Source organism: Eucalyptus grandis, chromosome 9, assembly GCF_016545825.1.
Source record: "Eucalyptus grandis isolate ANBG69807.140 chromosome 9, ASM1654582v1, whole genome shotgun sequence".
NCBI lineage: Eukaryota > Viridiplantae > Streptophyta > Magnoliopsida > Myrtales > Myrtaceae > Eucalyptus > Eucalyptus grandis.
This window is the reverse complement of record NC_052620.1, coordinates 31,970,603-31,998,394: the sequence shown is the minus strand read 5'-3', so window position 1 is coordinate 31,998,394 and position 27,792 is coordinate 31,970,603. Positions and strand designations below refer to the sequence as shown.

Sequence of the window (27,792 nt, the reverse complement as noted above, 5' to 3'; positions counted from 1 at the left end):
TTGAGTCGGATATGATTAATTAAATTTGTATCGTATGAAAATAAATAAATTATATTAGAACATTTTCGGTCCGACCCAACCTATCCAGTCGGCGGGCCTGCTTAAGGATTCCCTTGTTGTGCTCGATTTGCGTCGACAAGAAAGGAGTCCACGTCACCTAACATCCAAGCTTTGCTTTTGCTCTTCTTTTTTAAAAAAGAGCCGAAATGGGCAATTTAAAAAAAAAAAGAAAGTTCGACAAAATAAAATTAGGGATGGGCAAAATAAAAGATTTGCTTTAGAGAAAAAAAAAAAAACCAGCCGCAATGGGCAAAATAGTTCGACCTAAAAAAAAAAAGAAAAAGAAATGGGCAAAATAGAAGATGAAGATTTTGGCAGGGGGGGCAGCACGCGAGAATCACGTGAGCAAGGAGCCCCCCTTTCCTGTCTGATGCAAACACCGCATTATCTGCTTCGCTTCTCGTCACGCTCCCTCCCTCTCCATGAAAGCAATGCTGGTTCCCCAGTGCCACCTCAACCTCCACCCCCCGCCATCGCCGTTCCCGCCACAAACCCTCGCTCCTCCCCACTCGCCGTTCCCTGCCGCTCCGTTCCTCCGAAACCACCCTCGACCCTCCACCGGCCTCCTCCCTCGATTCTCCGCCGCCCCCCGGGGCGACGCCGCCGCCGTCCCGCAGTCCGCCATCCAGCGCATCGCCGAGAAGCTCCGCAGCCTCGGCTTCAAGGAAGACGACGGCGGCGGCGGCGCCGGAGGCGATGGTCCGGCGCCGAAGCCCTCGCCTGGCTCCGCCGGCGAGATCTTCGTCCCCCTGCCGACGCGGCTGCCCAAGCACCGCGTCGGCCACACTATCGACACGAGCTGGAGCACGCCCGAGAACCCCGTCCCCGAGCCTGGCTCCGGCGGCTTCGTGGAGAGGTACGGCCAGTTGAGGCGGAAGGCGAGGAAGGAGAGGGATTTGGAGAGGGAGCGGGGGAGGAGGGAGGAGAAGGCGGCCGCGGCGCCGACGCTGGCGGAGCTGAGGCTGTCGGAGGAGGAGCTAAGGCGGTTGAGGGGGATCGGGGTGAAGTTGAACAAGAGGTTGAGGATTGGGAAGGCGGGGATCACGGAGGGGATTGTGAATGGGATTCACGAGAGGTGGAGGAAGACGGAGGTCGTTAAGATCACCTGCGAGGACTTGTGCAGGTTGAACATGAAGAGGACGCATGATCTTCTGGAGGTATGGCTAGTTTTGGGCGTTCTTCTTTGTTGGAATTGTTGATTGGAATTGTTCTTGTTGCTTAATTATGTGACCTCTTGGAGGTAATGAGCATAGCTACATCGGTATCTACTGTTAATAGAGTAAGTCTCTTGATTTGGAGGCTCTCGTTTATGTCATAGATCATATATAATCCCATAATGAAATGGATAAGACTTGGCGCAATCTGCGGAGTAGAAATCTTTTTGTTTATCGATTGGATAGAGCGCCATCTTTGACAAGCGAATCAAACCATCCAATCAAGTTGCCGTCATCATGCCCTTCGTAAGCTTACAGAACAGATGTTGGATTATGCTTATTTCAGAATGCTATGGAATTTTTGATCCAATCACGATATTAAGTTCCACTTTAATGCTGCATTTCTTCCTCCAGATTCAGCAGTCTAATGTTATTATTATTATTATTTTTTTTACAACCTTGACATCTTCAGAGGAAAACTGGGGGTCTGGTAGTTTGGCGATCTGGGGGTAACATGGTATTGTATAGAGGAGCTGATTACAGGTATCCTTACTTCTTGGCTGATGATAGCCTGACAAGTGGCCCTGGCACGCCAATAGATCACGATGGATGCAATGAACAAGAGAGCTGCCCACCTGGCAATGATGGGGTAGAAGCTACTCGACCGACTCCCGCGGATGAAGCTGGTCATCCAACCTTGATATATGGCGTGGGTTCTCCTGATAAAGTGCGATTCCAGTTGCCAGGTGAGCGAGAACTCGCTGAAGAAGCTGAGCAATTGTTAGATGGACTGGGTCCACGGTTTGCTGATTGGTGGGGATATGAACCTCTACCTGTGGATGCGGATCTTCTGCCTGCTGTTGTTCCTGGCTACAGAAGGCCCTTCCGCCTTCTTCCTTATGGAGTCAAACCTAAACTGACAAATGATGAAATGACCATATTGAGGAGACTCAGTAGACCATTGCCATGCCAGTTTGCATTGGGTAAGCTTTAATTTTGATCCACTGGCTGATGTGACTGTCCAGTATTCACTTGCTTGTTCTGCATTGGACAGGTAGAAATAAGAATCTCCAAGGATTAGCTGCTTCCATCATTAAGTTGTGGGAGAAATGTGAGATTGCAAAGATTGCTGTGAAGAGAGGAGTACAAAACACAAACAGTGAGATGATGGCAGAAGAATTGAGGGTCAGACCCTATTAAACATATGTTACAGATCTGCAATTTTTTTTTCCTTCCAAATGAAAGAATTAGGGTGCAGAGATCTCTTTTATCATGATGAAGGAATGTAAAGATACTTATTAGAGAAAATTTTATACGCTTCTTTTCCCCAAGTAGTCGATTTCATTAAGATTATCTCTAAGCTGTTGTTACTCATTTGATAGAAAGTATTCTTTCACACGTAAAGTCCAAAAAGTAGTCAATCTCTTAATAATGCTTCATGTTAGTGGCTCTGGGTATTTCCCCTAGAAAATATTTTGTTTGTTGTATCTATTTTATGACCAGAACAGGCTTTTGATTAACTCAAGATCTCTTATTCCAGCGGCTAACTGGAGGGACGCTACTTTCCCGGGATAGGGAATTTATTGTCTTGTACAGAGGGAAGGATTACTTGCCTCCTGCGGTTTCAACTGCAATAGAAGAGCGAAGGAAAGGTGGCATAGTAATGGAGAAAGCAGTTGAATCTCGACATGGATTGACCTTGTCTGCATCTGGAGATGACGATGCTGACACTGATAAGCAAACAAGGATTCCTCCCTCTGAAGAAAAGAAGCCCGTTTCAGTTGAGGGGGTTATTAGGACGACTGGCATCAAGCTGTCCCTGGTATTTCTTTTTTAACTTCTGTGCATGAATCTGCATTAACTTCAGTAGTATCTGTCTTCCTAGAGGCTTATCATTTTCAACGATAGGCTTTAGAGAAGAAAGCCAAGGCAGAGAAACTTCTTGCTGAGCTTGGGAATGCTGAGAACCCAGAACAACCTGATGTGGATAAAGAGGGCATAACACAAGAAGAAAGGTACATGCTAAGGAAGGTTGGCTTGAGAATGAAGCCTTTCGTACTTATGGGTGCGTTCTACAACTTGCCTTGTCTTGTCTTGTCGTTCTAGTACGTGGTTTTGCTCTCTCATGAGAATTTAAAATTTTTTATCTTTTCTTTAGCCTACACTTTCGATGGAATGGATTTCAAATGCTGTGACTTTTTCTCTGTCCAGGTAGACGGGGTGTATATGCCGGGACAGTTGAAAACATGCATCTTCACTGGAAATATAGGGAGCTTGTTAAAATAATCTGTAAAGAGAAAAGTATTGAATCTGTTCATCAAATAGCCCAGACCTTAGAGGCAGAAAGTGGTGGGATATTGGTTGCAGTAGAGAGAGTGAGTAAAGGATATGCAATCATTGTATATCGTGGAAAAAATTATGAACGACCAGCTTGTATAAGGCCAGACACACTTCTTAATAAAAAAGCAGCAATGAAACGTTCCTTAGAGGCTCAACGTCGTGAGGTAAAGCTAACATCTCTCTCTTTGCAATCATGTAAAGGCCTGAAGTTGCATAATATTTTCTGGAGCCTCTATATCTCCTTGGTTTGTTTTTCCTTTTTCATATCTTTTGAAATTATATATAAAATCTTACTTATTTACTGTTCTTGTTATGCAGTCTTTGAAACTTCATGTGTTGAAGCTTTCTGAAAATATAGATCAGCTGAAACGTCAGTTGGTGGGTGATACTGTCTCCCTTCTCTCAATCAGGTTAACAATATTGAGTTACAAGATGAGATGTTTTGTTTGCCAGGATAGAGACAAGGAAAGGAGTGACGTACATTCATTGGACGGCTTGATTTCTCCACTGGTAAGCACATCAGTTTCTCTTTCCTTGTCATGTTAATAGTACGTAGTTTTTCATACCACATTCATTTATGTTGGATTCAGGTCACAGGGGAAGTGGCTCCTATGAAATCACTAGATTCTTTGAGCTCGGGTGGTGCACTTGACTTAGCATGCAACTCTCTTCCTGGAGTTTCTGTTTCTCATGAGGAGCATGTTGAGGTACTTTTTGCACCCATAAAATGCTTGGAAGTGGCTGCTGCTTTTTTATGTCATGCAGTGGTACTATGTTAGCTTCTGAGATTAGAGTTGAAACGTGCAACGAATGAAAGTAAACCCTTTGATTAGATACTGCTGTTCTAGTATTGCTGATATTACTGGTCTGGGGTCATGGGACTTAGAATTAAATCTTGGAACTCCATCCATCTAATGCCTGCAACACATGGATTCCTGATAACTGAAGAAACCATTAGGAATGTAAGGACGCTTATGCTTTGTTTGAAAGATTTTCTTTCTTGGGGGAGAGTAAAGGTTGAGAGGTAGAAAATGTTGAGGAGAATTTGAAATTTCTCTCACATAAATTGTAAAATTTGGTCCCGACTTTTTCCCTCACTTCTCATTTCTTCCCCTTCCCGTCTTCAAAACAAAACTTAAAAGGCCAACTAAGGCGGACCTCTGTTTCGAAATTTAAAGACTTAAAGTTATGTTAGACTTTTTTTTTTTTTTGGGGGGATCGGTTAAAGTTATGTTAGGCTGTTATTCACCATAATTATCGTGTTTTTGGATCTGCCTCTGATTTTTCAGAAAACTAATAGTGATCTGCATCAGGAAATAGAAAAGCAGCATGTTTTTAACTTCTTTGCCCTATCAGTTTGATAGTCTATTTACTGTCTGAATGTGTCATATTAATATGAAGCTTCAAGTCAGATATAAGCAATCATGCGATGAAAATCTGGTGAACTCGTGGGAAATAATGCGTTAAGATGGATTTTGGGATGTGTTTTGCACAATGAAAGCCTGTAGCAGCCTCCTTTCCAATTGAGAAAATTGCAGTCAACCTTTGTGTCATTATACTGTTGACTTTATTAGATCTCGTTGGTGAGGGAATACTTATAGAGAAGCCACGTGGAAATTTTATTTTAGGCTAGAGATAATCAAGGAGATGATTCAACTTCCTTGAGCACTAGCAATGGGGTGGATGCTTCATTGCTTGAAATACCACCTAGACAGGAGGATGAGCTGACAGGATTCTCAGTAAACAATGGCTATGGAGATTCTGGGAAAATCAAACCTGAGGTGTTGGATAAATCAGCAAATGGAGATTCTCTGTGGAATGTTTCTATACAAAGACACGATGAAGGTGACTCGGGGCCTGGCGAAAAGTTAGTGGTAAACTCTTGCAATGTTTGTCTACTATAATCTCATCTGTTTACTGCTGATCTAATGTAGGCCATGGATCACAGTCAAAGCACAAAGTATCTGACCAAATTGATTCTGAGCATCATGTCTGTGATACCCAGACGGTGGAATTATCCAAGGCATCTGTTGAAATGGGCGATAGCAAACCAGAAACATCAGATGAGATGCCAATGAGTCGGATAAATCTTTCCAACAAGGAGAGGCTTCTTCTACGTAAGCAAGCCCTCAGGATGAGAAAACGCCCAGTGCTAGCAGTAGGTATTCTACTTGGCATTCTTTTAGACATTAAACTAAATGGTTTTCATGTCGGTGCAGTTGTTATCATTTTACATCTTGTCAATCAAGGTTAGAAAGTGTTTTGCAGCCGCTGTTAAGTATTTTACTACTTATCCTTCTAGTTTCCAAACTGTTTGGAAGCTTGGTTCTTCTGATGGTTATATACACAGCGCACAGTATGTCACATGCTTGTTATATATGAAAACATATAATTAAGGAGTTTTCGTATTTTAGGATCTATAGTTGTAATTTCTTATATTAGGCTGCAGCTTATGATATGTCACATGCTTGTAATATATGAAAACAAACAATTAAGGAGTTTTTGTATTTTAGGATGTATAGTTGTGATTTCATTTAAATTAGGCTGCAGCTGATAGTATTTAGCTCCAGTTTCCAAATTTGTTACGTATCTACATTGCTGTCATTTTTTAGGGAGAAGCAACATTGTGAGTGGCATAGCCAAAACGATCAAGACACATTTCCAGAAGCACCCTCTTGCTATAGTTAATGTAAAGGGCAGGGCTAAAGGGACATCGATCCAGGAGCTGGTTTTCAAGCTGGAGGTCTGTGAAGCAAGCAAACATTTTTTTTTTTGGGGCCAAATTGCGGAGCAAGCCACTTAGCTTATAATTAAGTAGCTCACTCCTATTGTTTTCCTGTGTTATTACAGCAAGCAACAGGTGCCGTTCTTGTCTCTCAGGAGCCAAATAAGGTCATACTTTATCGTGGTTGGGGAGCAGATGTGGAATCGAGCTTTTCTCACAGCAGAGGGAGGGAGGTGGGTAAATTTTCGGAGAAGTCGGGAGAAGCTCGCCCTCTTGTCTCACCTGAGCTTGTGGCAGCCATCAAACTTGAATGTGGATTGCCATCCAACCATGAGGAAAGGGCAACTCCGTAGGGCGAAACTTTTGTCAAAGGTATTCCCATTGTCTGTTATGTCCAACAGTGAGTTAGCTGAGAGTTGGCTCATCCTTCGTCCGGTCATGGAGCTGCAGATTTTGTGGAGTCGGATGGATCTTCAAGATTATTCAGCGCTTCGATCCATGGGGGAATTTGCCAACTAGGTATGTCACGCAAACTGAAGATCCCTGCGCGCTGTCCCATTGTTAATGCTGACTGCTGACTGTCCTCAGATAGTAAGGTTGACCAACGGCTATGGAGATTCTGGGAAAATGAAACCTGAGAAGCAAATGATCCGATTTCTGTTTCACTGCTGAAGTCGGTGACGGGTGCAAGTATCAAGCGGAGTCAAGCCGGTTCTGGTTTTGCTTCGCATGGGAGTGTAACCGGGGCGATGCCGAACTTGGAAGCTGACCTTTCATTCGATTCTCTAAAACGATTTTAGCCGCTCATGCAGTGTAACCATGCATTTGGGATGCCGGTCGTCTTTCTCCGCCCTTTTCATTGTAAATGAAAAAAAAAAAAGCATTGTTCGTAATATCACTGACCAATCCCTATCGAGTTTGCATCTCCCTGTCTCTCTCTCTCTCTCTCTCTAAGAAAAGAGGATCGCTCATGATTTCATAATTGCTTCACTCACGTACATTCCATTATTCTCTGCCTTTCTTCTCCTTGCCTTATGAAATCGTCTTTATGTAGAATTTAAATCCGTTCGACTTTAGGAGCGCTGCCTGCAACAATAAATGTTAATTTGAGCACTTTGCTGTGTAAAAACGTAAAATATTTTGCGATGATACACGCAGTTTACGATAGAATGTTTTAATGTCCAGAACTGGAACATGCACTCTATCCTAACTCCCACAAAGAACTTAAAAATAATATCATCTGCCTAATCTCGGTGTATGTTATAGATATTAATTTTGATATCTAGAAACCCATCGCTTTATTTCTTGGAACCTCTATAAACTTTACAAAGTTTGGTCTCATGTTGATAGGAAAAATTTTATGTTTTTCTCACTCAGATGAATATGTTTTTTTTTTCTTCAAATCATGCAATATGTATTTTCTAGCATTTGATATAGGAAATACGAACAACAGCCAAAATAATATTATAAACAAGTAAAACAATAGCTCAATAAAGATAACAATTACCTGATGATTTAAATCAGTTTTGAAGAGAATGCAATAAGTATAAGGCTTTGTTTATTTCGTAGAAAATGAATGATTTCGAAGATATTTTTTTTAAAACGATCATTTGTATTGCATACAAAAATGAAAAAACTAAAAATTCATTATTCATGAAAATATTAACATATAATCTGTTGTCGATAATAAAAATATCTCTTGTTAATTAATTATTTCAACTGATACAAGTGATCGTTTTCGGGAATTTTTTTTTTTCAAATTATCAATTGTTTGGGAAACAAACAAAGCCTAAAATCAGGAATATGTGTATACGACTTTGTACAGTTTAGTTCAGGCTTGCTTTGATATCTTGGTTTGATAGAAGAGAACCATATGTTACAAAAGCTACGAAATAATCTAAAATGCAAAGATTTATCAATCAAACAAAGCTGCAAGCTTGAAATCTCGATGAAAAGTTGTGATGCAACAAAACAAACTCTAGTTGAATAAAAACTCTTCGACTTAACCCTAGTTAAATAAAAACTCTCAGACATGCTTGAGCTACACCAAAATATAATGAACCTAAAACATGCCATAATTGTGATAGATTCATACAATATTGTAAGTTCGGCTCGAGTTCATTTATTTGGCATGATTACTTTGTATTTTCATGAATGAAAAACAAAGGATAATTATGTTATAAATTAGGAAATGTAGAAAAAAAAGACTGAAAATTGTTCATCTTGCCTCGCAAGGAGTATGACCACAAATGAGAAATTTCATGACCTTGAGGAAATTATCTAGACCTGCTCGTGGAAGCGCAGAAAAGCCATGAATTTTAGCAGTGAGATCAGTCTATTAAAAAGTCAAAAAAACCCAAATGAGGGAGGAAACAGGGGCAGGAAGCAAAAACAAAAAGGGAAAAGAGCAAAAACATCTTATCACACACGCATGCCGATCCAGCCGCTTTTGCTTCTTTTATTTCACGTTCAGAACCTCTGCAAAAACACTCTCAAGTGAACATTGACCCTCTCCCTCTCTCTCTCTCTCTCTCTCTCTCTCTGTGACAAGCTGGGGAGAGGGGGATGGGGAGGGAGAGGGAGAGAGGACGCACGGAGAACGAAGCTCGGTTGTTTGCATCATCATCCTCGCTTTCAACGCCCCCGGAAAGAAAGAGAGAAAGGAGCTCGAAAAGAGGAGCAATCATCATGATGATGTCCACGAGCAAGACCTGCAGCACTTTCTCCGTCGCCATGATTGCTCCCACCCTTCTTCCTTTATTCTCTTCAACCACTTCCCCACTATCGCCATCATCATTGTTGCCTTTCAGCGAAATACACCTCCGAGGCTCCGACCAGCTACAAGAAGAAGTGTTAGGGATCATGAGCTGAAGACAAAAGCGCCCTCCTCGATCAAGCCTCGCGCGTGATATAGGAGTTAATCTCCCTCCCTCTCTCTCTCTCTCTCTCTCTCTGATCTTCTTGTTCTTGGGTTCATTTTTCTCCCACTTTCTTCTCTTTGGGGAATCAAGCATCTTGGTCCGATGATCTGCTAGATCTAGAAAAGTTCTGCACTGCGTTTGTTGTTCTGTGTGTTTTTCTTCTCATTATCAGTTCTATGTGTGCGTTTCACTTTGTTTTCCTGTATATGTATTCACTGTCTTTTTTACCAGGTTCAAAGCATAGACGTGCATCTGTACCCGTCTAGTACCACACATCTTGATTAGGGTTTTTGGCTTTGTGTGGTTTGCTTGTAGATCTGTAAGAACGCTTCTCCAGTAATAACAACTTCATTTATTTTTGCTTTCTTTCATAAATACAAACTTCTGTTTTTAGATCTTGCGACACTGTTTTTTTTACTTAACGAGCAGTTCTTGTAGTCCCTTAATATAGATCTGTCATCTGCTGTCTTCCTTATTATGAACAACCTGCGTATTTACTAAATAATTTAGTGATCGTGACTGATGATTCATTACTGGGCAGATCTTATGAAGTTGTGATGTCTGATCCAACCCATGTTAAGTGTCAAACCCCTATTTTCCCCGCTAGCTGAACTAACCCCAGAAAGACCCTAATCACCCGATGTGGAATGGAGGTTCTTGGTTCATGTCGCGGTGGTTGTTGACCTTTTTGTTGACGCATGACCTGCTTTTTTTGCTTTTACTGAATTTCCCGGTTATGCTTTCTTCTGGAAAAGTATGGTTTAGATACAATATTCTTCACCTATATAGCTACCTGAGTAGAAGGACCGTGAAGCAGAACCTCTCCATCTTCTTAATTGATGTGGCAAGATAGATTATTGACTCCAATGGAGTATTGCAAGACACTCCTAAGACTTAAGAGTTCCAAAATGACCTTCCATAAGGGTAATTTCAATAAGGCTCCCTTCATTATTTTTTCTCTTATGAATTATCCATTTTTATTTTCCATTTTATAAGGGCTAACGTATTGATCTATTAATGTATCATGTCAACGCGTCATGTCTATCATATCAACTATCCTCTACTTTTAATTTTTTTCAATGAACTTATCACTTTAGAGGAAGCGTATGTCTTTTTACATAATTTAAAATTTTTCAACATTTCATGTCTTTTCATAACATGTGTACAGTATCTGCACATCTTATGGCCTTTTAGAAAAATTAGGTTGAAGCGAAGAAAGTTTTGAGACAATACCCCACCACTCCACCTCCTGTCACGTTGAATTGGATTTGACAATTTACGCGCAATTTCATGCATGAAACACCGATTGACGTTATCGTTCGAATCTTTCTCAAAAAGGGTTTCAAAATCAAAAGTTAAAAGTTTATCTTTTCGTAACTAACATTGGGCAAATCAAAAGTTAAAAGTTTATCTTTTCGTAACTAACATTGGGCATGTAGGATCTTTTTCATGACTTTTGAGCATGCGTGTGCATTCAAAATTAAATTATGAACATATAAATATTATATGCACAAGAAGTCACAAATCTCACGAGTAATTTTCATGTATGAAACACTAATTGATATCCGTGTGCTATCATTCGGATCTTTCTCGAAAAGTGTTTCAAAATCAAAAGCTAAGCCTATCTTTTCAATATTAAAGTTGAGCATGCAGGATCTTTCTTATGACTTTTGAGTATACGTGCGCTTTTCGAGTTTGAATTATGGGAATGTAAATATCATATTCATAAGAATTGACACGGAATGACACGAGTACGGCGACAACAGAATGAACTGCACCGGAGTGCATTGGGCTCGATTTGGGCCTCAAATCAGAATGAACATACACAGAGATTTGTATAAGGCCGGTGAGGCATCGATGTCAATCATGAAGTCTCAAAGCTTCAATAGAATTTTTTTTTTTTTTTTTTTGAAAAAGTAAAATAGAGAAGTTCGATCAACAGGCTTTGACGGTCGGGGTGCTCGGCGGAGATGACGATCCCCGCTCCTTCTTCCCGTACTCCTTCGCGCCCCTCGAGGCCAGCACCGCCACGAACCTGTCGTTCCACCGCCCTCCCGCCGCCGCGGCCGCCCTCGCCGCCGCCGCCCCCGTCCCGCAGCTGTGGTCGGCCGGGAACCGGTGCTTGAGGCACACCTTGATCCCGCACGCCTTGCACGCGCTGGTGTTGGAGAACGTCAGCACCTCCCGGCACCGGCGCACGGGGCACACCGGCTTCTTCTTCCTCCGCGGGTCGCAGTCCCCGGACCCCTCGTGCCTCGCCAGGGCCGCCCTCTCGTCCTCCCCGGTGGCCTCGATCGCCGCCGAGCAGGCCTCGCAGACGACGACCCGCCGGCTCCGGTGGTCCGATCCCGGGCACCCGTGGGACTTGTACGACCTGTGCTCCGCACAAAACACCTGCGCACGTAATGGGTTCGTCCGCACGTTACTCACAATTCAAATTCTCGAAGAAAAATGGAATCTTTTTCCCGTCACGAACGCGACGACGATCGCCTCGCGAGTCTTTTTACCTTACGGCAGCCGTCGCAGGTGAAGGGGAGGAAATCGAGGAGATTGCAATCCGGGTTCTGGCAATGCCTCCCTAGATCTGGAAAAGCCTCCGTTCCTCCTCCTGCCATGTCTCTCGTCGATCGGGGGGTGGACCTGGAACTGTCGAAATTCGAAGTGGGTCGTTTTTCTTCTCGCGTCACGTTCTTTGAGATCGGCCGAGGGTTGGAATTCGAACTGGAATCGGAATGGGGAAATGGGTGAGGATTTCTCTGGATGGGGTTCGGGTATTTTAAGGAGGCAGCCCGGTGGTCGGAGGAGGAGGGGGAGCTGGCTTGGCGCCGAAGGCAGGATGAGAAGAGAAAAGCCAGCCACTCTTGACTTGCGCCGCGGGGCACCGACCGACCTCTTCCCTCCCTCTCTTTCTTTGCCTTCGGCTCTTCCGATATTTCCAGACCCCACGCGGCCGGGCTTCACCACGTCACGCTTGATCTCACGCCTCCCAATCGTTTTCCGCCACGTCAACCATTAGTTCATCTCGGGAAATATAACGAAAACACCCGTAACGTATTTATCCTTCAATCCTTCATTAGTTTTTTTTTTTTTTAAATTTTTATCATGATATTACAATACGACAAGATAATAACTTAATTGGCATGACAAGTTTACATTTGACACAGATGTATTAACTTAGAGTTTTTTGTGATCTAAAAATTAATTTTGGATAACTTTATTATATGTGTATCTATTTAGGGTGCTTTCTTAATATCAATATCAAAGAGAATATTGAGAACATCATGTGATCGTATAATTTCAATTTTTATCCTCAAGTATATACAGAAACTTTTCATCATCTCATTCTCAATAATGATGGCATAATATGACAGACTTACTTTAGCAGATTATTTTTATCTTTTAATAATTAATAAATAGTCGTACTGAATGTTTATTCGGTTTATTCGTACGACATAAGCTTCTGATATTATACAAGCTGAAATTCCCTGACAAAAGAAAGGAGGGGAAAAAAGAGGAGGCAAAAAGTCAAGGCAGAGGAAAAGAGGGCTTTCTTCATGTTCTGTCCTAGACGGAATCCAATACTCCCGCTCCCCTCCACTGTTCATTAATGAGAGAAAGAGTCTCACTTGCAAAATTCTTAGGTATACGATCGATATACGATGCGAATGATTCAGCTTTCTTATCAATGCTTTCTTTTATTGAAGAATAGATATATTATTGGTCTCACTCCGATGATAATTGAGCGATTCTTATCTTTAGGTGATCATGATGCATATTTAAGATAACAATCCTTGTCTAAATATGGTTGTAAAAGCTTTCCTCATAACTCCCAGTTAAACCTCTCACTTGTGCAGTTCATTGACCATGACCTAAGAAACAGAATCCGATATCATGTTGGGTACCAGCAAACAACATAATGTCGGTGAAAAAAAAGAAAAAAAAAAAAGAGAGAGAGAGAGATTGGCATTTTGGTATACTAGTCTTTCATTAGTAACTTACCTATGAGCTTTGAGATGAACCGATGTTTATTCCTACTTCAAACTTACCAACTATTTTAATGATGTACCAACATTTATTTTTATTGTTTACCAAGTCGTGAGAGCTATTTACTTTTGTTAGAAATTAGTAATCTTAATTTGATTGGCGTAATTGTATTGATCGCATTATGATATCAACTAATTTCAGCCACTTACGAACATTTTATCTTGTTTGGTTTTGAAAAGTATCGACATTTGTTTATAATCCCAAGCTTACCGGCTATGTTAATAATGTGCCAACATTTTACGTATTTGGCTTACAACTACTTTCAAAATTACCGATTATAGCTTGACTAGTGTACCAAAACTCCTTGTATTAAGTACTTGTACTTATAAAAAACCGTTCATAAGTTACTTACTGGTCACCTTTTTATTACCAACGCGCTATTATTTGACCGTTATAAGCGAATTTAACGATATTTTTGCCGTGAAATCAGTGACGCGTTCCTGTAATTGATCATTATTATGCTCTTTCGAACTATGACTTAGATAGGTGGTGCTCACAAAGCGTGTGCACAATTTGACCCGATTTGGTTGGTACTAGAGCCTCAAGCTTAATTTGGTAAAATCCAAAAAACAAAAGCTTCGTTTCAAATCACAATCTTTCTTTCTACTGAGTTTCGAGACCGCTCACCCTTGATGGGTGGAAAGTGGGAAAAAGCCAAACAAATCATAGCATAAAAAGTCAGTGCCATCAGCATATGATGGCAAACCAAAAAGCAAACATGCCAATTTGTAAAGCAGGGAAAGCAATAAAAAGATGGCCATGCACATAAACAAACAAATTAAAAGAAAAAAAAACTAATAAAATGGAGAAGATAATAAAGCCAGGATTTCCGAAGAAAAAAATATATTTGGAATTATTGAATGCCACCAAAAAATCACGACCTTTCCGGAATATGCCATTGCTTTTGGACTTCAATATCAGAAAGAAAAACAGGTATGGCTTAAAAGCTAAAAGGCCCTGATTCTCAACATGGGTCTAATTGCTTTGAAATGTCTTCAATTATAATGAGTGACCCATTTGGCAAATTTCTCTCTCTCTTGTTTTTCTTCTGTCGGGTAAGGCCTTTTTGACTCTTAGGTCATAAATGGTTTTTTTCTTAGTAAATACGATTAGTAATTCCAAGGGAATCATCCGAATAAGTCGAGGTAGAACACCTGCTCCACGAGCCCAACCGGAAAGAAAAAAGATATCTTCGTCGAAGCTAAATTAATTACCAGTAAGTATAGTAGTTAAAAATTTGAATAATAGGGACCATGGCCATATAAGCATGATTTACTAAAGGCGGCATATCGTGGCGATAACCCGTATTTCTTACTCTCTGAATGACGTGCAGCAATGCTAATTACGCTCTACGGTGTATATAAAGTGGAAATACTCATCGGTGCCCCTGGTATAAAGAAAAAGAGGAATTTGTTCATGCAATACTTAGGCCACCCCCGCAGATGGAGGAATTCTTGGGATATAATTGTACGTGCCTATGCTTTTATGGATTAAAGAACAAGTGACCTTTTCCTCTGAATTCAAGATTTGGAAAGGTGAATTATCAGTTTCAACCAACTACCAAATCTTCCCCAAAAAATTCATAAACATAGAAAAAAGTCAAAAAAGAAGGGGAAAAAAAAAAAACAGAGTTTCAACTAGTGAAAGGTAGTCCACGAGAGGGAATCACTTTTGGGGATAATGGGAAAAAAAAAGGAAAGGAAGAAATTGTCCAGCCTAGAACACCCAAAAAGGCCATTTGAACGCACGAGAGTCCTTCGAACCCTTAGCGATTAAGTCAGCGACTGGGCAAAATAATGAACCTTAGCGTTGTTCCCGGTGACTTTAGCTGTCTCCCTCCATCTAAAGTAGCTCATACCCATTAAATAAATTCATTTAAAAAGACATTAAATTAAATAAATTCCCTCACACAAAAGAAGCAAAATTAACTTTTGTCTATATTTTTCTTTGTACCCTTTTGGCTTTAGTAATCAGCAAGGGCCTCAGAATGTCAAAATGGGGGAAGTTCCTTTCACATAGACCGTGCAACAATGGACGACCCACAGAAAAAAAAAAATCATGCTCACTTTTCTCTCAATTTGAAAGGAATTTTTCTTCTCATTTTATTCCTCGTAAATTATGCACACTTTTCCTGGATGTGAACACTCGATGCAAAGGTACAGGGGAAAAAAAAAGGCACTGGATACAGAGGAGAGGACAACCTATGTAGACAGCATCTCGATTCCTTACACAATATCTGATTTCATTTTAAGAAATATTGGTTGATGCGAAACCAATGCATCGTGACAGCTAAAATTTTCTTTAGTAGATTAACACCTGGCTTGAGCAACCCTTCAAACTTGAGCTCGCTTGCTTCGAATTCTTATAATCACGTTTAGAGGAGGGAAATCAAGTAGTGACCCCTTCTTAATATCTCAAAAAAAGAAAAATAGCCCTTCCTCGTACCCTCGATCCGTCAAAAACATAAAGAAGTTATTAAAAAAGAATTACTAAGTCATGGTCTTTGCATTACCCTGCGGAAACCCAATATCAATGATTATCATTATTCTTCAAACTATCTAATTACACTAATTGATTATATTCTTAAGATTTAGCAGCTTCACGCCTAAAACGACCACGTGGAGAACATCTGACTTCTGAGAGTCCGAGAGAGAGAGAGAAGGAGAGAGACCCAGTCAGTCAGTCAGTCAGTCAGTGGCTAACATCTGCAGAGCCTCGGCACATGCAAATTCCCACCCTTTCTCGAGGCGAAGCAGATTAGATCAAATCGATATCATCATCATCATGCCCTGCAAAATCCCCGTCTCTCTCTCCTTGGTTGGTTCGATTTCTCCGCAAGCAAAGGAACAAAATCTCGCTCGTCCCACATCAGCAGATCCCCTTCCTCGCATCGTCACCATCGCCATCACCATCTTCTCTCTCTCTCTCTCTCTCCAGTGAGACTCGGTCTTCTTCTCTGTACCGGAGTTCAGTGACATTGCCGCAACGATCTCGTTGCCCCCACTAAATCTCGGGACCAAACCCAACTGACCCCTCGAATCATGCAGCTTCGCCGACACTCCTTCGTTTCCATCGTCGCGATTCGTATATGCTTGTGAAGCTGAAGAGAGTGAGAGAGAGGGAGAGAGAGAGAGAGAGGGTCTTCGAGACAATGGAGTTCCAAGAAGCCGTGATGAAGGTGGCCACCCCCACCCACAAGGCCAAGGAGAGAAACGGCGGCCCCAGGCTCAGCAGGTGGACCATCGTCTCGTTTCGCAAGTCGGCCAAACCCGACAAGCCGAAAGCCGACCGCCCCCGTCATCGGGAGGCCGTGCCCGACGAGTTCCTGTGCCCTGTTTCGGGGTCTCTCATGGCCGACCCGGTCATCGTCCCTTCCGGCCATTCCTTCGAGCGAGCCTCCGTCGAGGCCTGCAAGTCCCTCGGCTTCGTCCCGCCGGCTCTGGCCGGCGACGTCGCCGCGCCGGATTTCTCCGCGTTGATCCCCAACCACGCCCTCAAGTCCACCATTCTCAGCTTCTGCAGGAGCCGTTCTCTGCCTCCCCCCAAGCCTCTTGATTCGGCGTCCGCTAATAAGCTCGTCGCCGATCTAATGTCCACGCAAACCCACAGAACGCAAATGAAACTCGCCCGCGACACGGTTGGAGAACGACGAGACTCCGTCCGCGAAGAACGAGAGATGCGCGGTGCAAAAGCAGAGTCTTCTCGGAGCCATCATCAGGATCCGCCGACGGCAAATCATTCCTATTCGAGCTCCAACGACTCGGTGGCGACCACCGTCGCCTTCGATTCGACCTCGCCGCTCCAGCTCGCGGCCCGCCCGAGCTGCTGCTGCTCGTCGTCGTGCTCCTCCTCCGAGTTCGAGCCCTTGAACCCGGCGGAGGAAGGGCTCCTCGCGAAGCTCAAGAGCCCGCTGGTCTTCGACGTCGAAGAGGCGGTCATCGGGCTCAGGGACGAGACGCGGACGAGCGAGGAGAGCCGGGTCACGCTGTGCACCGCCCGCTTGCTCTCCTCCCTCCGGCCCCTCGTCGTCTCCAAGTACTGCGCCATCCAGGTCAACTCGGTGGCGTCCCTGGTCAACCTGTCGCTCGCGGCGGTCAACAAGGTGAAGATCTTGCGGTCCGGGATTGTCCCCAACCTCGTCGACGTGCTCAAGGGGGGCTTTCCGGAGGCGGCGGAGCACGCGGCCGGCGCGCTCTTCAGCCTGGCCCTGGACGACGGCAACAAGACGGCGATCGGCGCGCTGGGCGCCCTGCCGCCGCTCCTCCACGCGCTCCGCGCGGGGAACGAGCGGGCCCAGGGCGACGCCGCCTCGGCGCTGTACCACCTCTCGCTGGTGCAGAGCAACCGGGTCAAGCTGGTGCGGCTCGGGTCGGTGCCGGTCCTCCTTGGCATGGTCAGGTCGGGCCGCCTCGCGGGCCGGGCCCTGCTCGTGCTGGTGAACCTGGGCTCGTGCGCGGACGGCCGGGCCGCGATGATGGACGCGGGGGCGGTGGAGTGCCTGGTCGGGTTCCTGCGGCGGGCGGCCGGGTCGGCCCGGGACAACTGCGTGACGGCGCTGTACGTGCTGAGCCAGGGGGCTGCGGTTCAAGGGGCTGGCGAGGGCGGCGGGGGCGGCGGAGGCGCTGGAGGAGGCGGAGGGCGGGAGCTGGCGGGCGAGGGAGATGGCGAGGAGGATGGTGGAGATGATGGGGGAGAGGAGGGAGGAGGTGGAAGCGGAGGACGTGGATTGGGAGAAGCTGCTCGAGGCGGGGACGCCGAGCCGGTGACTCGGCGGCCGGCGAGCGGGCTGGGTGTCGACTCGGTCGACTTGTTGATTTTTCGATTTTTTTCTTTTTTTGGACTTTTGGAATTTTGTTTATGGGGGTTTTTCTTTTTCTAGTCCTTCTGAAGTGTAATTATCTGGGCACAATATGCGTTGTGCTTTACGCAATTTTTCGTTTTTTCGTTTCATTTTGCCGATTTGGTCTTTATTTGCGTCATTTTCTATACCTTTTTGTTTTTCTGAAAGAGAGAGAAATGTCAAGGTGTAAATGGAGGCCCTTTTAGGGAAATTGATTCCGGAAGAGAAGGAAGCTGGCATTCTCTTTTCCATCTCGATTCATGCCACTGAAAATTCTGAATTATATCTATTATGATGGCGATACCCGAGACTTCACCGTAATATCCTAAGTTTGCATTCTCTTATTTATCTGGATTAACACCCAAAAAAGATTCTAAATTATGCCTATTCTGATTTTAATACCCGTGACTTTTATTTCGTTATAAAAAATCTTAAACTATGCTTATTGTGATATCAAATATTCCAAATCTCTTTCATATCACCAATACCCAAGCTTATATTGGTGTAACAGAAAAATCCCTAGTGAAGTTTTGAGTTTCTCATGGTAGACATTAGACAGTGGTATTTTTGTCACATTGATACAAGTTTGGGACTTTGGTAATTTGGAGTATTAGTATCACAATGGGCGTAATTTAAGGTTTGTAATAGTAATTTACCATTTTAGTTATGTAAGAAAAATATTCAAACATTGTGCAGGACCATAAAAATTTAGGAAAATCAATTTATATCTAAATCCAATTCTTCCCAATTGGCGTGACAGGTGTAAATCACTTGAAAATGAATATCTTAATGCTCCTCAACTTTTAACAGGCATACAATTATTTTCACACGAGCACATCCGTAGTTGCCGGCCCTGCGTTAGGAGGAGGACCGGGGGCGCCTCCGTCACCGGAGCCCACAAAAGATGTGGCTCTGGAGCTGCCTTCTCCACCGGACGTGGTAGTTCCACTGATGATGACTATGCCATTAGAATATTTAAACATTGCCGTGTTCATGGTTGATGTATTTAAGCAATGACTCAACCTATAGCGGCTTAGACCAACTTCGGCATGCTGCTCGGTCTTTTAACACGTTTTTGTGGTCAGCAAATGAGGCAATGTACGAAAATTCAGTCGTTTAAATTGACACACATAAGCATAATCACGAGAATAGTAAGCGAATGAATTGTCAAAGGTTCTCTCGGTCCTGATTATCATGGCGTATACCACCAGACAAAGGAGAGACCGTCGTGTTTGACCGGATGTCGAAGCAAACGACCGGTCCGCAAGAGGGCGAATGATTCTCCCATGATCATTATTCGCCCTGAGGAAACATGGAAGAAGACGCCAAACGAACGAGTCGGATGATGATCATGGGCCGCCGACCTCCTCTCCCTCTGTATGTTCATGAAGTCCCATGTTCATTTCGAAGAATGATACGGCTCGAAATCGATCTTTCTGACTCGCCTCGATCTTTCTTGATTTCGCAGATTCAGCTGCGGGCTCGATCTGGCGAACTTGGCAGTGGCGTCGGGTCTTCTTGGTCGCTCATGGGACGCGGTTTCACAGCTCCAGGGGCAAGTCAATGCCGAGCAGCCACACCTATCGTCGCCGTCGTCTTCCTCCTCGTCGGTGGCTTTCGAAGAGTTCCAGCACCCGGAGTACACAATCGTTGCTTTCAATGCGTTGCCTATCGGCATTAGCCATCTTCAAGAACAGAGCGATTTGGTTCCCTGGTCGGAGATCCCTCGCTTCCATTTCCTCTGCTCCGAGAATATCCCATCGTTTTCCTTGAACAGAGCAGCGATTTCTCTGTTCGACTCCCTCTGCGACGAGCACGAACTCTCTGTCCTGAGAGCTCAGGTGAAGTCTCCATTCGTCTTCTTAGCTGGTCATACCGTGATCAATTGAATAATTGCTCCTGAAAAATCTGCAATTCTGCTTGTTCTACTTCAACCGCAGATTGCAGAATCTGCTAAGTCTACCGCGTACATTATTACCGGACACTGCCTAGCTGGATGCGTGGCTTCTCTGTTCACGCTATGGCTTTTAGACTCGCTCGATGCCTCGACCACTATATGGCCACTCTGCATTACTTTCGGCTCGCCTCTCCTCGGCGACAATGGCTTCCAGCGAGCCGTATCACAGTTCTCAGCGTGGAATTGCTTGTTGCACGTGGTCCATAAGGATGACTGTTTCCCTAGACTCTGGCTTCAACCTCATGGCGAGCCAAGCTCCTATGTGCCTTTTGGGGCATTCCTCTTGTGTTCTGACTCAAGTGGCGCGTGTTTTAGAGCTCCTGAATCAGTAATGGAGCTGCTGCTTGCGAACAGGAGCAGCACAGAGAGTGGTCGAAATCAAGAATTACGAGGTTTTCATTACGGTAGCATCATTGAACGTCTCGAAGGCGGATCCATATGCAAGGACCCAAATTCGTTGGCAGAGGACGAACCTGATTCATTTAAGGCTGGGATAATCGCTCAAGTGACAGCGGTCGACCTTGCACAAGTTCAGGTAGCTCGAATTGCATTAGGATGTTACCTTCATTTATTAGTTGATATTTCACAGGATTGAAAGAACGCATCAGATTGGTTTAGGTTCCCTGATATATAGCTTAAGCTATAGCCTGCGATTGCTTAATTTAGCCCGCAATATCTTGTGACCATCTCTTTGTTCACTGCTACTCGTAGCTTTCACATCGGCCATGGCAGCAGAACGTTAATGCTCAGATGGAGAAAGTCTCAAAATCAGAAGAAGAATCTGCGACCCGAATCCGAGCAGCAGCAAGAAGCAATACCTCCAGCAAAGCAAGTGACATGGAAAGGAAAATATTCATGGTCCACCTTGAATGGTATAAGAAAGCGACAGCGTCCGACGGTTTTGGTTATTACGACAGCTACAAGAGCAAGCCGAAGGAGCGTGATCACCGAGTTGTCACGTACAAGGAGACCCTCAAGGAATACTGGCAGCGCGTCGTCAAGGAGTCAGAGAAGATGCCTCAGAAGGAGGGGGCATGGCTGCGGCAGGGCTGGCTTTACGGGGGAAACACTTACCGGAGGATGGTCGAGCCGCTCGACATAGCTGAGTACTATGCCAAGGGCAATAGGAATTACCTAACTGAAGGAAGGTCCAAGCACTACATTCTATTGGAGAAATGGCTAAAAGAGAACCCGCAGAGGCCTGCCCCGTGTAATTCGGTCAACTCGAGACGCGAAAAAGTCTCGTCCAACATCCTCACCGAGGACTCTTGCTTCTGGGCGCACGTCGAGGAGGCGGTCATCTCAGGCAGGTTGCTGAAGAGCGGAGGACCGGATTTGGCCGTGGAGAGAGAGAAGCTGGTCGAGTTCGAGCAGTACGTGATGAGCCTCCTTGAGAGGTACGCGGTGTCGTCGGAGATTTTCCTGGAGAAGAGCAGCTACATGAAATGGTGGAGAGAGTATGATGAGGAGATCCTAGGGAAGCAGATGATGGGAGCTTCCCATGACTCGCAGCTTGCTCAGTTCATGAGGAACGAGTGCTATCACCAGTAGGCTTCGGGGTCCTTCACATTCGATCACTCATCATGGTGATTGATCTCGTGTCCTTTCGCTGAAGATCAGGGAAAGTGTTGAGGGCTGAGAGAGGGAAATGAGACGGAGCGGCGACGCCGAATTCAAGCTCGCGAGCGACTTTAAAAATGTTTCTAGCTTGTCTTATTGACTAACGTTGTTACGAATCGAGTTATGTTAAGATGGTGGGGGTGGAGTTTAATTGTTATTGTGAAATATGACTTCGTTTCCTATTCCTATGTACCGGTTGATTTCGTTGGGATGAATGAAATTGAATACATTTCTTAGTATTTTAGAATGGAGTTTTTCTTTATTTTTTCTCGACTAGAGCATGAGAGTGGGTCAGGGTGATATGAGGTTTTATAGAATAGGTAAAATATAGATATATTTTAGTGATATGAATCGAATAGAGTATAGGTTTGGCACAATAATAGGTTGAATAATACTAAAAATTTTGATACTTATAGTACATTATCCATATCATCTCTTTATATCATCTCGGATGATGTAAGTAATAGAAAATTTCTCACATGAACCTTTCATTCTTATAAAAGATTATAGATACTCTCCCTATATATATATATATATATATATATATATATATATATATATATATGTATGTATGTATTATCATGTAGTAAATAATTAATCAATGCAAATCACGTGGTTACTTCCACTCGCTAGATTGACATTTTTAGCTCTATACTATATACTAAACTTTATCCTCGAGCGTTCTTCAAGTTTCACTCTGCTAGTTTCTACACAAACAGTGGCACCACCGTTTCCATCATCTCCTCTCGTCCTCCTCCTCCTCCCTCCCAATCCAAACTCTCTCCTGACTACTACTCCAAATCCTGCCCACCATTTGGCCACATTTTCCACCAGACTGTCGCCGACCATCAAGCCGCCAAGACCCACACCGCCTCCGGCACGCTCCATTCTTACTAAGATTTTACAAATGATTAAAAATAAGTGATGTCTTTTTGCTGCGTAAGGATAAACGAAAGAGAACAAGACAATAGTGGGGAGATAACTATTCGACACTTGCACTGAGCGGTTTTGCCAATGAAAAAATCTAATACAAACGCAATCCAATTACCTTATGGTTTCGCAATCTGTACCTCCCAAGAAGATATTAACATGATAATTCCTGTGTAGATATTAAAGAGATATAGGATTGTCCGGAACTTAAGCATGTTAAACTCTTGACTCTACATTCAGGTAAAGGAAAATGTCACAAAAACCCCCAAATTATACCAATTGTGACACATTTACCCAAGTTTATTTTTTTGGTGACATCAAAACCTTAAACTATGCCCATTCTACCTTTCACCTCAAATTTTTTCTTGTAATATAAAAAATCTCAAACTTGTATCCATGTAACATATTTACTCTATATCAATGTTTCATTAAATGATTTTTTTTTTTTTAAAATCAACGTCGTTTTTATTTTACTTAAATCACATGAGAACCATGTCAACAATATTTGTCTTCTAGAATCCATAGAGGTAGATAGTTAAGGGTAAATGTGTGGCATTGGGTATGATTTAGGATTTTTGGTGACTTTTGTCCTTCTTTTCGGGAACAAAAAACATTTATTAGGAAATTTAAGAAAAAGTTGCAATTTAAACCCCGCCCCTACTCCCCCATAATAAATGGTAAACATGCTGAAAAAGAAACGGTATTAATAGGTGCAACAAAATGAAAATTTAAGGAAGTAAAATGGCACTTTCTACCACCAAAACAAAAAATGGCACTTTTAAAATTTAGGGATTTATTATGCATGAATCTCAAAATTTAGGAGGGTGTGAAAAAAAAATTTCTACACTACTAATTGCACTGAAAGATTATTTTCCTTCTATAGCCGAGTAGCCGTTGAAGAAGTATTCTCACCAATGTACGTTATGAGCTAGTAATTGACATTACAAGCATGCAACTCATTAACATTCTTGGATGAATATAGCCCGAAAAGAAGAAGATGGATATACTTTGGTTCATTAGATGGAAAATGACACGCTTATCATTAAACCAATTAAGGAGGTATACTTTCAAAAAAAAAAAAAAAAAATGAATATACTTGGGTTCTTTAGATGGAAAACGATAGGCTTATCACCACTTAGGAGGTTTTCTTTCAAAAGAAGAAGAAGATGAATGTACTTTGGTTCATTAGATGGAAAACAACACGCTTGTCCTTAAATCGCTTCAAAAGGTATACTTTCAAAAAAAGAAAAATGAAAAGAAGATGACTATACTTTGGCTCATTAGCGGAAAACAACACCTTATCATTAAACTGCTTAAGGAGGTATACTTTCAAAAAATAAAAAGATGAATATACTTAACTTCACTAGACGGAAAACGACACGATTATCATTAAACTGCTCAAGGAGGTATATTAATATATGGAAAGCCAAAAATTTACCAATCAAAGAGGGAGTGATGAATTATTTTGGCCGTGAGATCCTATAAATGATCACATTTTTCACAGTTCCACTACACCAGTTGTATTTACATTGATTTTCCAGCGGGCGCCTTAGAGGGCAAAACAACTTGAGCAAGAATGACGAAGGAGGGTGCCAATGCTCGACAAGTCACCTCCTCAGAACGTCGACCGGCGCTATTCAAGAAGGTAAGTGAAGTATGTGCTCTTTGTGCTGTTGAGAAGGGCATTATCGTTCTCTCTCCGAGAGGCAAGCCCTTCTATTTTGGTCACTCTCCAGTGGATGCAGTCCTAGATAGGATTGAACATCCATAGAAGGCTTAAATCGATGCTATTCAACAGGCTCAAACTGATAGAGACCAAATCCTAGAGGAAATGAACAAACAATATGCCGATGTGCTTAAGCAATTGAAAGTTGGAATGAAAGGAGCTAAAGAACTGGATGACATTAAGCCCCTGCGATTCGAAAACCTTAGCTTCAGCGAGTAGGTGGCAGTCGATGAATGGCTGGAAGATGTCGAGAAAGCGGTGGGCAAGAGAAGGATGGAGCTTTTGGCCCTGGAGGCTTCAAGTTCAACTCCATGCCCAAGAGCTATTGATGCCTCTGTCGGAAGCGGAACCGACGATGGATGTGGTGATCCTGGTAAAGCAGAAGCTGGAAAAGTGTAAATCAATTCCAGCGGACTTACGGAGAGATTGTTGACTCATCTTAAATTGTATTTGGCATGATCCAGTCAATCTCTCCGCTTCAACAAGAGAGGTCTCTTGATAATAAAGCCTTAAAAATGCTCAATTAAGTAGCAGCTTTTTTTTCCCGGTTTTTCTCAATGCTCTTTTGGTTGAAATCGCTCGTTTCGATTATGGCCTTGTGATGATTTTTTTTTTTTAACCAAATATGAACCAGCACTAAGCGGACAAACATATGAGTAATTCCTGAAGAGGAAAAAACGGAAAGGCAGAGGAAATATAAACTCTTACCTTCGTAATTAAATTTTTTTGAACTCGTCATGAGCAATGGTTCGAATGAGAATTCGACTCAATTCAAGCAAAGCAAAATCAACATAACAAGCAAGACCAGCACATTCTTCCTCTTAGATCCCGTTTGGTTCAGCTTTCCCAAGTGACTTTTAAGCCTCCAAAGCTCATTGGAGAAAATATTAGGCCTTTGGCAAGCATTTTTGGAAGCCTATCGGCCAAATGTCAGCATTAGGAAGTGCAAGTCCACTTCTATTGTTCATCCGTTGATCGAGTGTTCATCTTCCCCTACTTGCGAAGGCAGGCCAACTGCCGGCAGCCATATTTGGCCATTGACTAGGCTACCCAAGTGGGTTCGTGGACCTAAGCGACATCACCTAATGTTGTGCGAACCCAAGCGATGCTTGCCTAGGTCGCGCAACCTTGGCGCCACCATCGCTGCCTAGGTTCGTGTGACCCAGGTAGCAGCACTTGAGGTTGCGCGACCTCAGGTAGCCTCGCCAACGGCTAGATCTAGCCACTGACAGTTTGGTCGGCAACGAAGCTTTATCATATTAAATTTTAATTTTTTTAAAAATAAATAAAAGCCCTTGGCAAATATAGGTTTTACCAATGGTATTTATGCTAAAGTCATTTTCCAATGCACTTTAAATTACAATTTACCAAACACTAAAGTATTTCAAAAAAGCCCTTTACCCTAAAGATATTTGCATTTTTCCACAGGTATTTCTCCAAACCTGAACCAAACACTTTAGATTACATTCAAATTACCCAGTTTATTCATCTGTCATGCGAATAGGTACCTGATTTATACTGGTAATAGTCCCCACCGCATCATGAAAAGAGTGAGTTCCGAGTTGTCAGAAGTTCCCATCATCTACTTCGCCAATATCTCCTCATACTCCCTCCACCATTGCATGTAGCTGCTGCTTTCCAAGAAAATATCAGGAGAAACTACGTAGTTCTTGAGCAAATTCATGACATACTCCTCGAACCTGACCAATTTTTCTATTTCTGTGCTGTTCTATCCTCCGCTGTTCAACAACCTGCACGATATTTGTGCCTCCTCCACATGTGCCTAGAAGCACAAATGTCCATGACGCTGGACATGATCTTCTTCTTTTTCGAATTGTTAGGAACACTATTCTGGGGCTGTTTCTGATGTTCGTCCAGCCACTGTTTCAGTAGCTTGAAGTGCTTTGATCTCCCCTTAGATATGTAACTTCTGTTACCCCATTTATAGTACTCGGCGGCTCAACCATCCACTGGTAATTTGTCCCTGTGAAGAGCCAGCAGATCCGCAGCATTGCTCCTGCTAACTGAGGCCTCTTCTCTGCCTCTTCCACCACAGCTTTCCAGTACATCTCAAGCTCTGATTTGAACTTAACAACTTCGTGGTCATGCTTAAACATTTTGTTCTTGAAGCTGTTGCCGTAGTAACCAGGACCCCGGCCATCGTCTTTGCATTTGTTCTTATACCATTCAAAATGAGCTAGGTATACTTTCATTTTGTTTTGACGCCTTAGCGGGATCCAATGCTTGAATCTTTCGTTCTAGGATGTCTTTTTCAGGCATCACTATCTTCCTCCACAGAGCATCAATATCCATATTCTGCAGTTGCCATGACAATGAATGTTCAGTGAATGAAGTCCAAAGGGTAAAGCGAATGCATTCATAACAAGGGACAATTTAGGTGGACCAAATTTTTCCTGGTTAGGTATGTGAAGCTAAAAGTGGGGATGCAGTTTATTTTGCTTTAAATGGCAAAGCACAACTATCCTACTGGTTTCGACTAAAACAAGTGCGAATCCCCTTGTGAGATGTATTCAAAGCATGCACACCAAAGAAGGTACACCAAACAGCAACCCGAATTTGCATGAGGTCAATTGCTGCAACTTTTGCATTTATCCCAGCTTTAAGTGAATCAGCATCAGGCACGCTAAATGCAGAATGGTTCTTGCAAATCAATTGCCGTTTGAGACATTCAATGACGCTATTATAATTAAAAATCTGAGAATCTGCAGTGCCACTATTCCTTTCCTGGCCGATCAGGGTGAGCAACTCAATAATGGTATCAGGGGCTTCGAAACATGTACCACCCCATTCAGAACACAAAAGAAATGTTCCAAAAGGCCTGTATAGACTCCGCTCTGCAGTCAAAAAGAGAAAGAGTCCAGGGAAACAGTCATCCATATGAGCCACATGCAAGAAGCAAAAATTTCATGTCGAATATTGCAATATGGCTTGTTGGAAGCCAACGTCCCCAACAAGGGGCAAGCCGAATGTGATGCAAAGTGGACGGTTTTTGGTGGCCGAATCGAGTGTGTGGAGGAGCCATAGCGTAAAAAAAGAGGCAATGGATCCACCCAAACGAGCTTTGGTTATAATGTGTGGAATAGACTTGGAGGAAGCTGCGACCTGCATCAAAAGCTGGATAAGCATCGACAAACACAAGTCTATAAGGGCCAGCCAGATTTTCTTACTCGCAGCATGAGTTTTTGGTCAGTTTCGCTAACATAAACACACTCTTTCCCTTTTGATATTGTTGCTCAAAACAGATGATTTAATAGTGAAATAAACAAAAGAAGGAAATAAATTGGACATCAAATCTTTGCAGTTTGGCCAATGGAATCTACCTCACGGAGAGGGTAGCATGGGATTCCAATATAGATAAATCAATATGATAGAGATTACAACTGCACTCCAGTTACTCAAATAATTTCCAGTAGCAAATTACGCTCAATAACTCATAGTATTTAATATCACAATT

General features: G+C 43.0%; 4 protein-coding genes across 9 annotated transcripts; 3 read left to right on the top strand and 1 right to left on the bottom strand.

The window, feature by feature from the left end:
• The first annotated feature begins 441 nt into the window (after positions 1 to 441).
• On the top strand, positions 442 to 7,202 carry LOC104419310 (CRM-domain containing factor CFM2, chloroplastic). 6 transcript variants are annotated; one of them, XR_005546585.1, is made up of 15 exons: positions 443 to 1,217; positions 1,687 to 2,197; positions 2,269 to 2,399; positions 2,755 to 3,036; positions 3,123 to 3,279; positions 3,426 to 3,718; positions 3,873 to 3,932; positions 4,008 to 4,064; positions 4,145 to 4,261; positions 5,183 to 5,399; positions 5,489 to 5,712; positions 6,167 to 6,297; positions 6,405 to 6,651; positions 6,730 to 6,798; positions 6,868 to 7,202. XR_005546585.1 is itself a non-coding variant. In XM_039302004.1 (14 exons), the coding sequence occupies exons 1-13, from the start codon at positions 483 to 485 to the stop codon at positions 6,630 to 6,632; spliced, it is 3,147 nt and encodes a 1,048-aa protein (XP_039157938.1). In that variant the 5' UTR covers positions 444 to 482; the 3' UTR covers positions 6,633 to 6,651; positions 6,730 to 7,202. The 6 variants fall into 6 exon arrangements, 1 of the variants encoding a protein (XP_039157938.1); XR_005546584.1 differs by having other exon boundaries at positions 5,183 to 5,428; positions 5,560 to 5,716; XR_005546583.1 differs by having other exon boundaries at positions 444 to 1,217; positions 5,489 to 5,716.
• Positions 7,203 to 10,900: 3,698 nt separating this feature from the next.
• On the bottom strand, positions 10,901 to 12,125 carry LOC104419309 (zinc finger AN1 domain-containing stress-associated protein 12). Its single transcript, XM_010030935.3, has 2 exons — positions 11,708 to 12,125; positions 10,901 to 11,594 (listed from the first exon to the last, which is right to left on the bottom strand). Exons 1-2 carry the CDS (start codon positions 11,813 to 11,815, stop codon positions 11,136 to 11,138), a joined length of 567 nt encoding a protein of 188 aa, XP_010029237.1. The 5' UTR covers positions 11,816 to 12,125; the 3' UTR covers positions 10,901 to 11,135.
• Positions 12,126 to 15,882: 3,757 nt separating this feature from the next.
• LOC104419307 (U-box domain-containing protein 40) lies at positions 15,883 to 18,299 on the top strand. The gene is given in 2 exon segments (XM_010030934.3): positions 15,883 to 17,816; positions 17,818 to 18,299. Coding segments are annotated over 2 exon segments (1,677 nt in total). The 5' UTR covers positions 15,883 to 16,332; the 3' UTR covers positions 18,011 to 18,299.
• Positions 18,300 to 19,396: 1,097 nt separating this feature from the next.
• On the top strand, positions 19,397 to 21,865 carry LOC104420657 (senescence-associated carboxylesterase 101). The gene is made up of 4 exons (XM_039302536.1): positions 19,397 to 19,461; positions 19,553 to 19,925; positions 20,025 to 20,576; positions 20,753 to 21,865. Exons 1-4 carry the CDS (start codon positions 19,397 to 19,399, stop codon positions 21,590 to 21,592), a joined length of 1,830 nt encoding a protein of 609 aa, XP_039158470.1. The 3' UTR covers positions 21,593 to 21,865.
• Positions 21,866 to 27,792: the final 5,927 nt, after the last annotated feature.

Bases quoted from the DNA above. Each gene is read 5' to 3' on its own strand.
- LOC104419310 (XM_039302004.1), top strand. From the start codon at position 483: ATGAAAGCAATGCTGGTTCCCCAGTGCCACCTCAACCTCCACCCCCCG. The intron at 2,198-2,268 runs GTAAGCTTTAAT...TGCATTGGACAG, and splicing joins GCCATGCCAGTTTGCATTGG to GTAGAAATAAGAATCTCCAA. The intron at 4,065-4,144 runs GTAAGCACATCA...TGTTGGATTCAG, and splicing joins ACGGCTTGATTTCTCCACTG to GTCACAGGGGAAGTGGCTCC.
- LOC104419309 (XM_010030935.3), bottom strand. From the start codon at position 11,815: ATGGCAGGAGGAGGAACGGAGGCTTTTCCAGATCTAGGGAGGCATTGC. The intron at 11,595-11,707 runs GTAAAAAGACTC...TTACGTGCGCAG, and splicing joins CCTGCGACGGCTGCCGTAAG to GTGTTTTGTGCGGAGCACAG.
- LOC104420657 (XM_039302536.1), top strand. From the start codon at position 19,397: ATGGAAGAAGACGCCAAACGAACGAGTCGGATGATGATCATGGGCCGC. The intron at 19,926-20,024 runs GTGAAGTCTCCA...CTTCAACCGCAG, and splicing joins TCTCTGTCCTGAGAGCTCAG to ATTGCAGAATCTGCTAAGTC. The intron at 20,577-20,752 runs GTAGCTCGAATT...TGCTACTCGTAG, and splicing joins TCGACCTTGCACAAGTTCAG to CTTTCACATCGGCCATGGCA.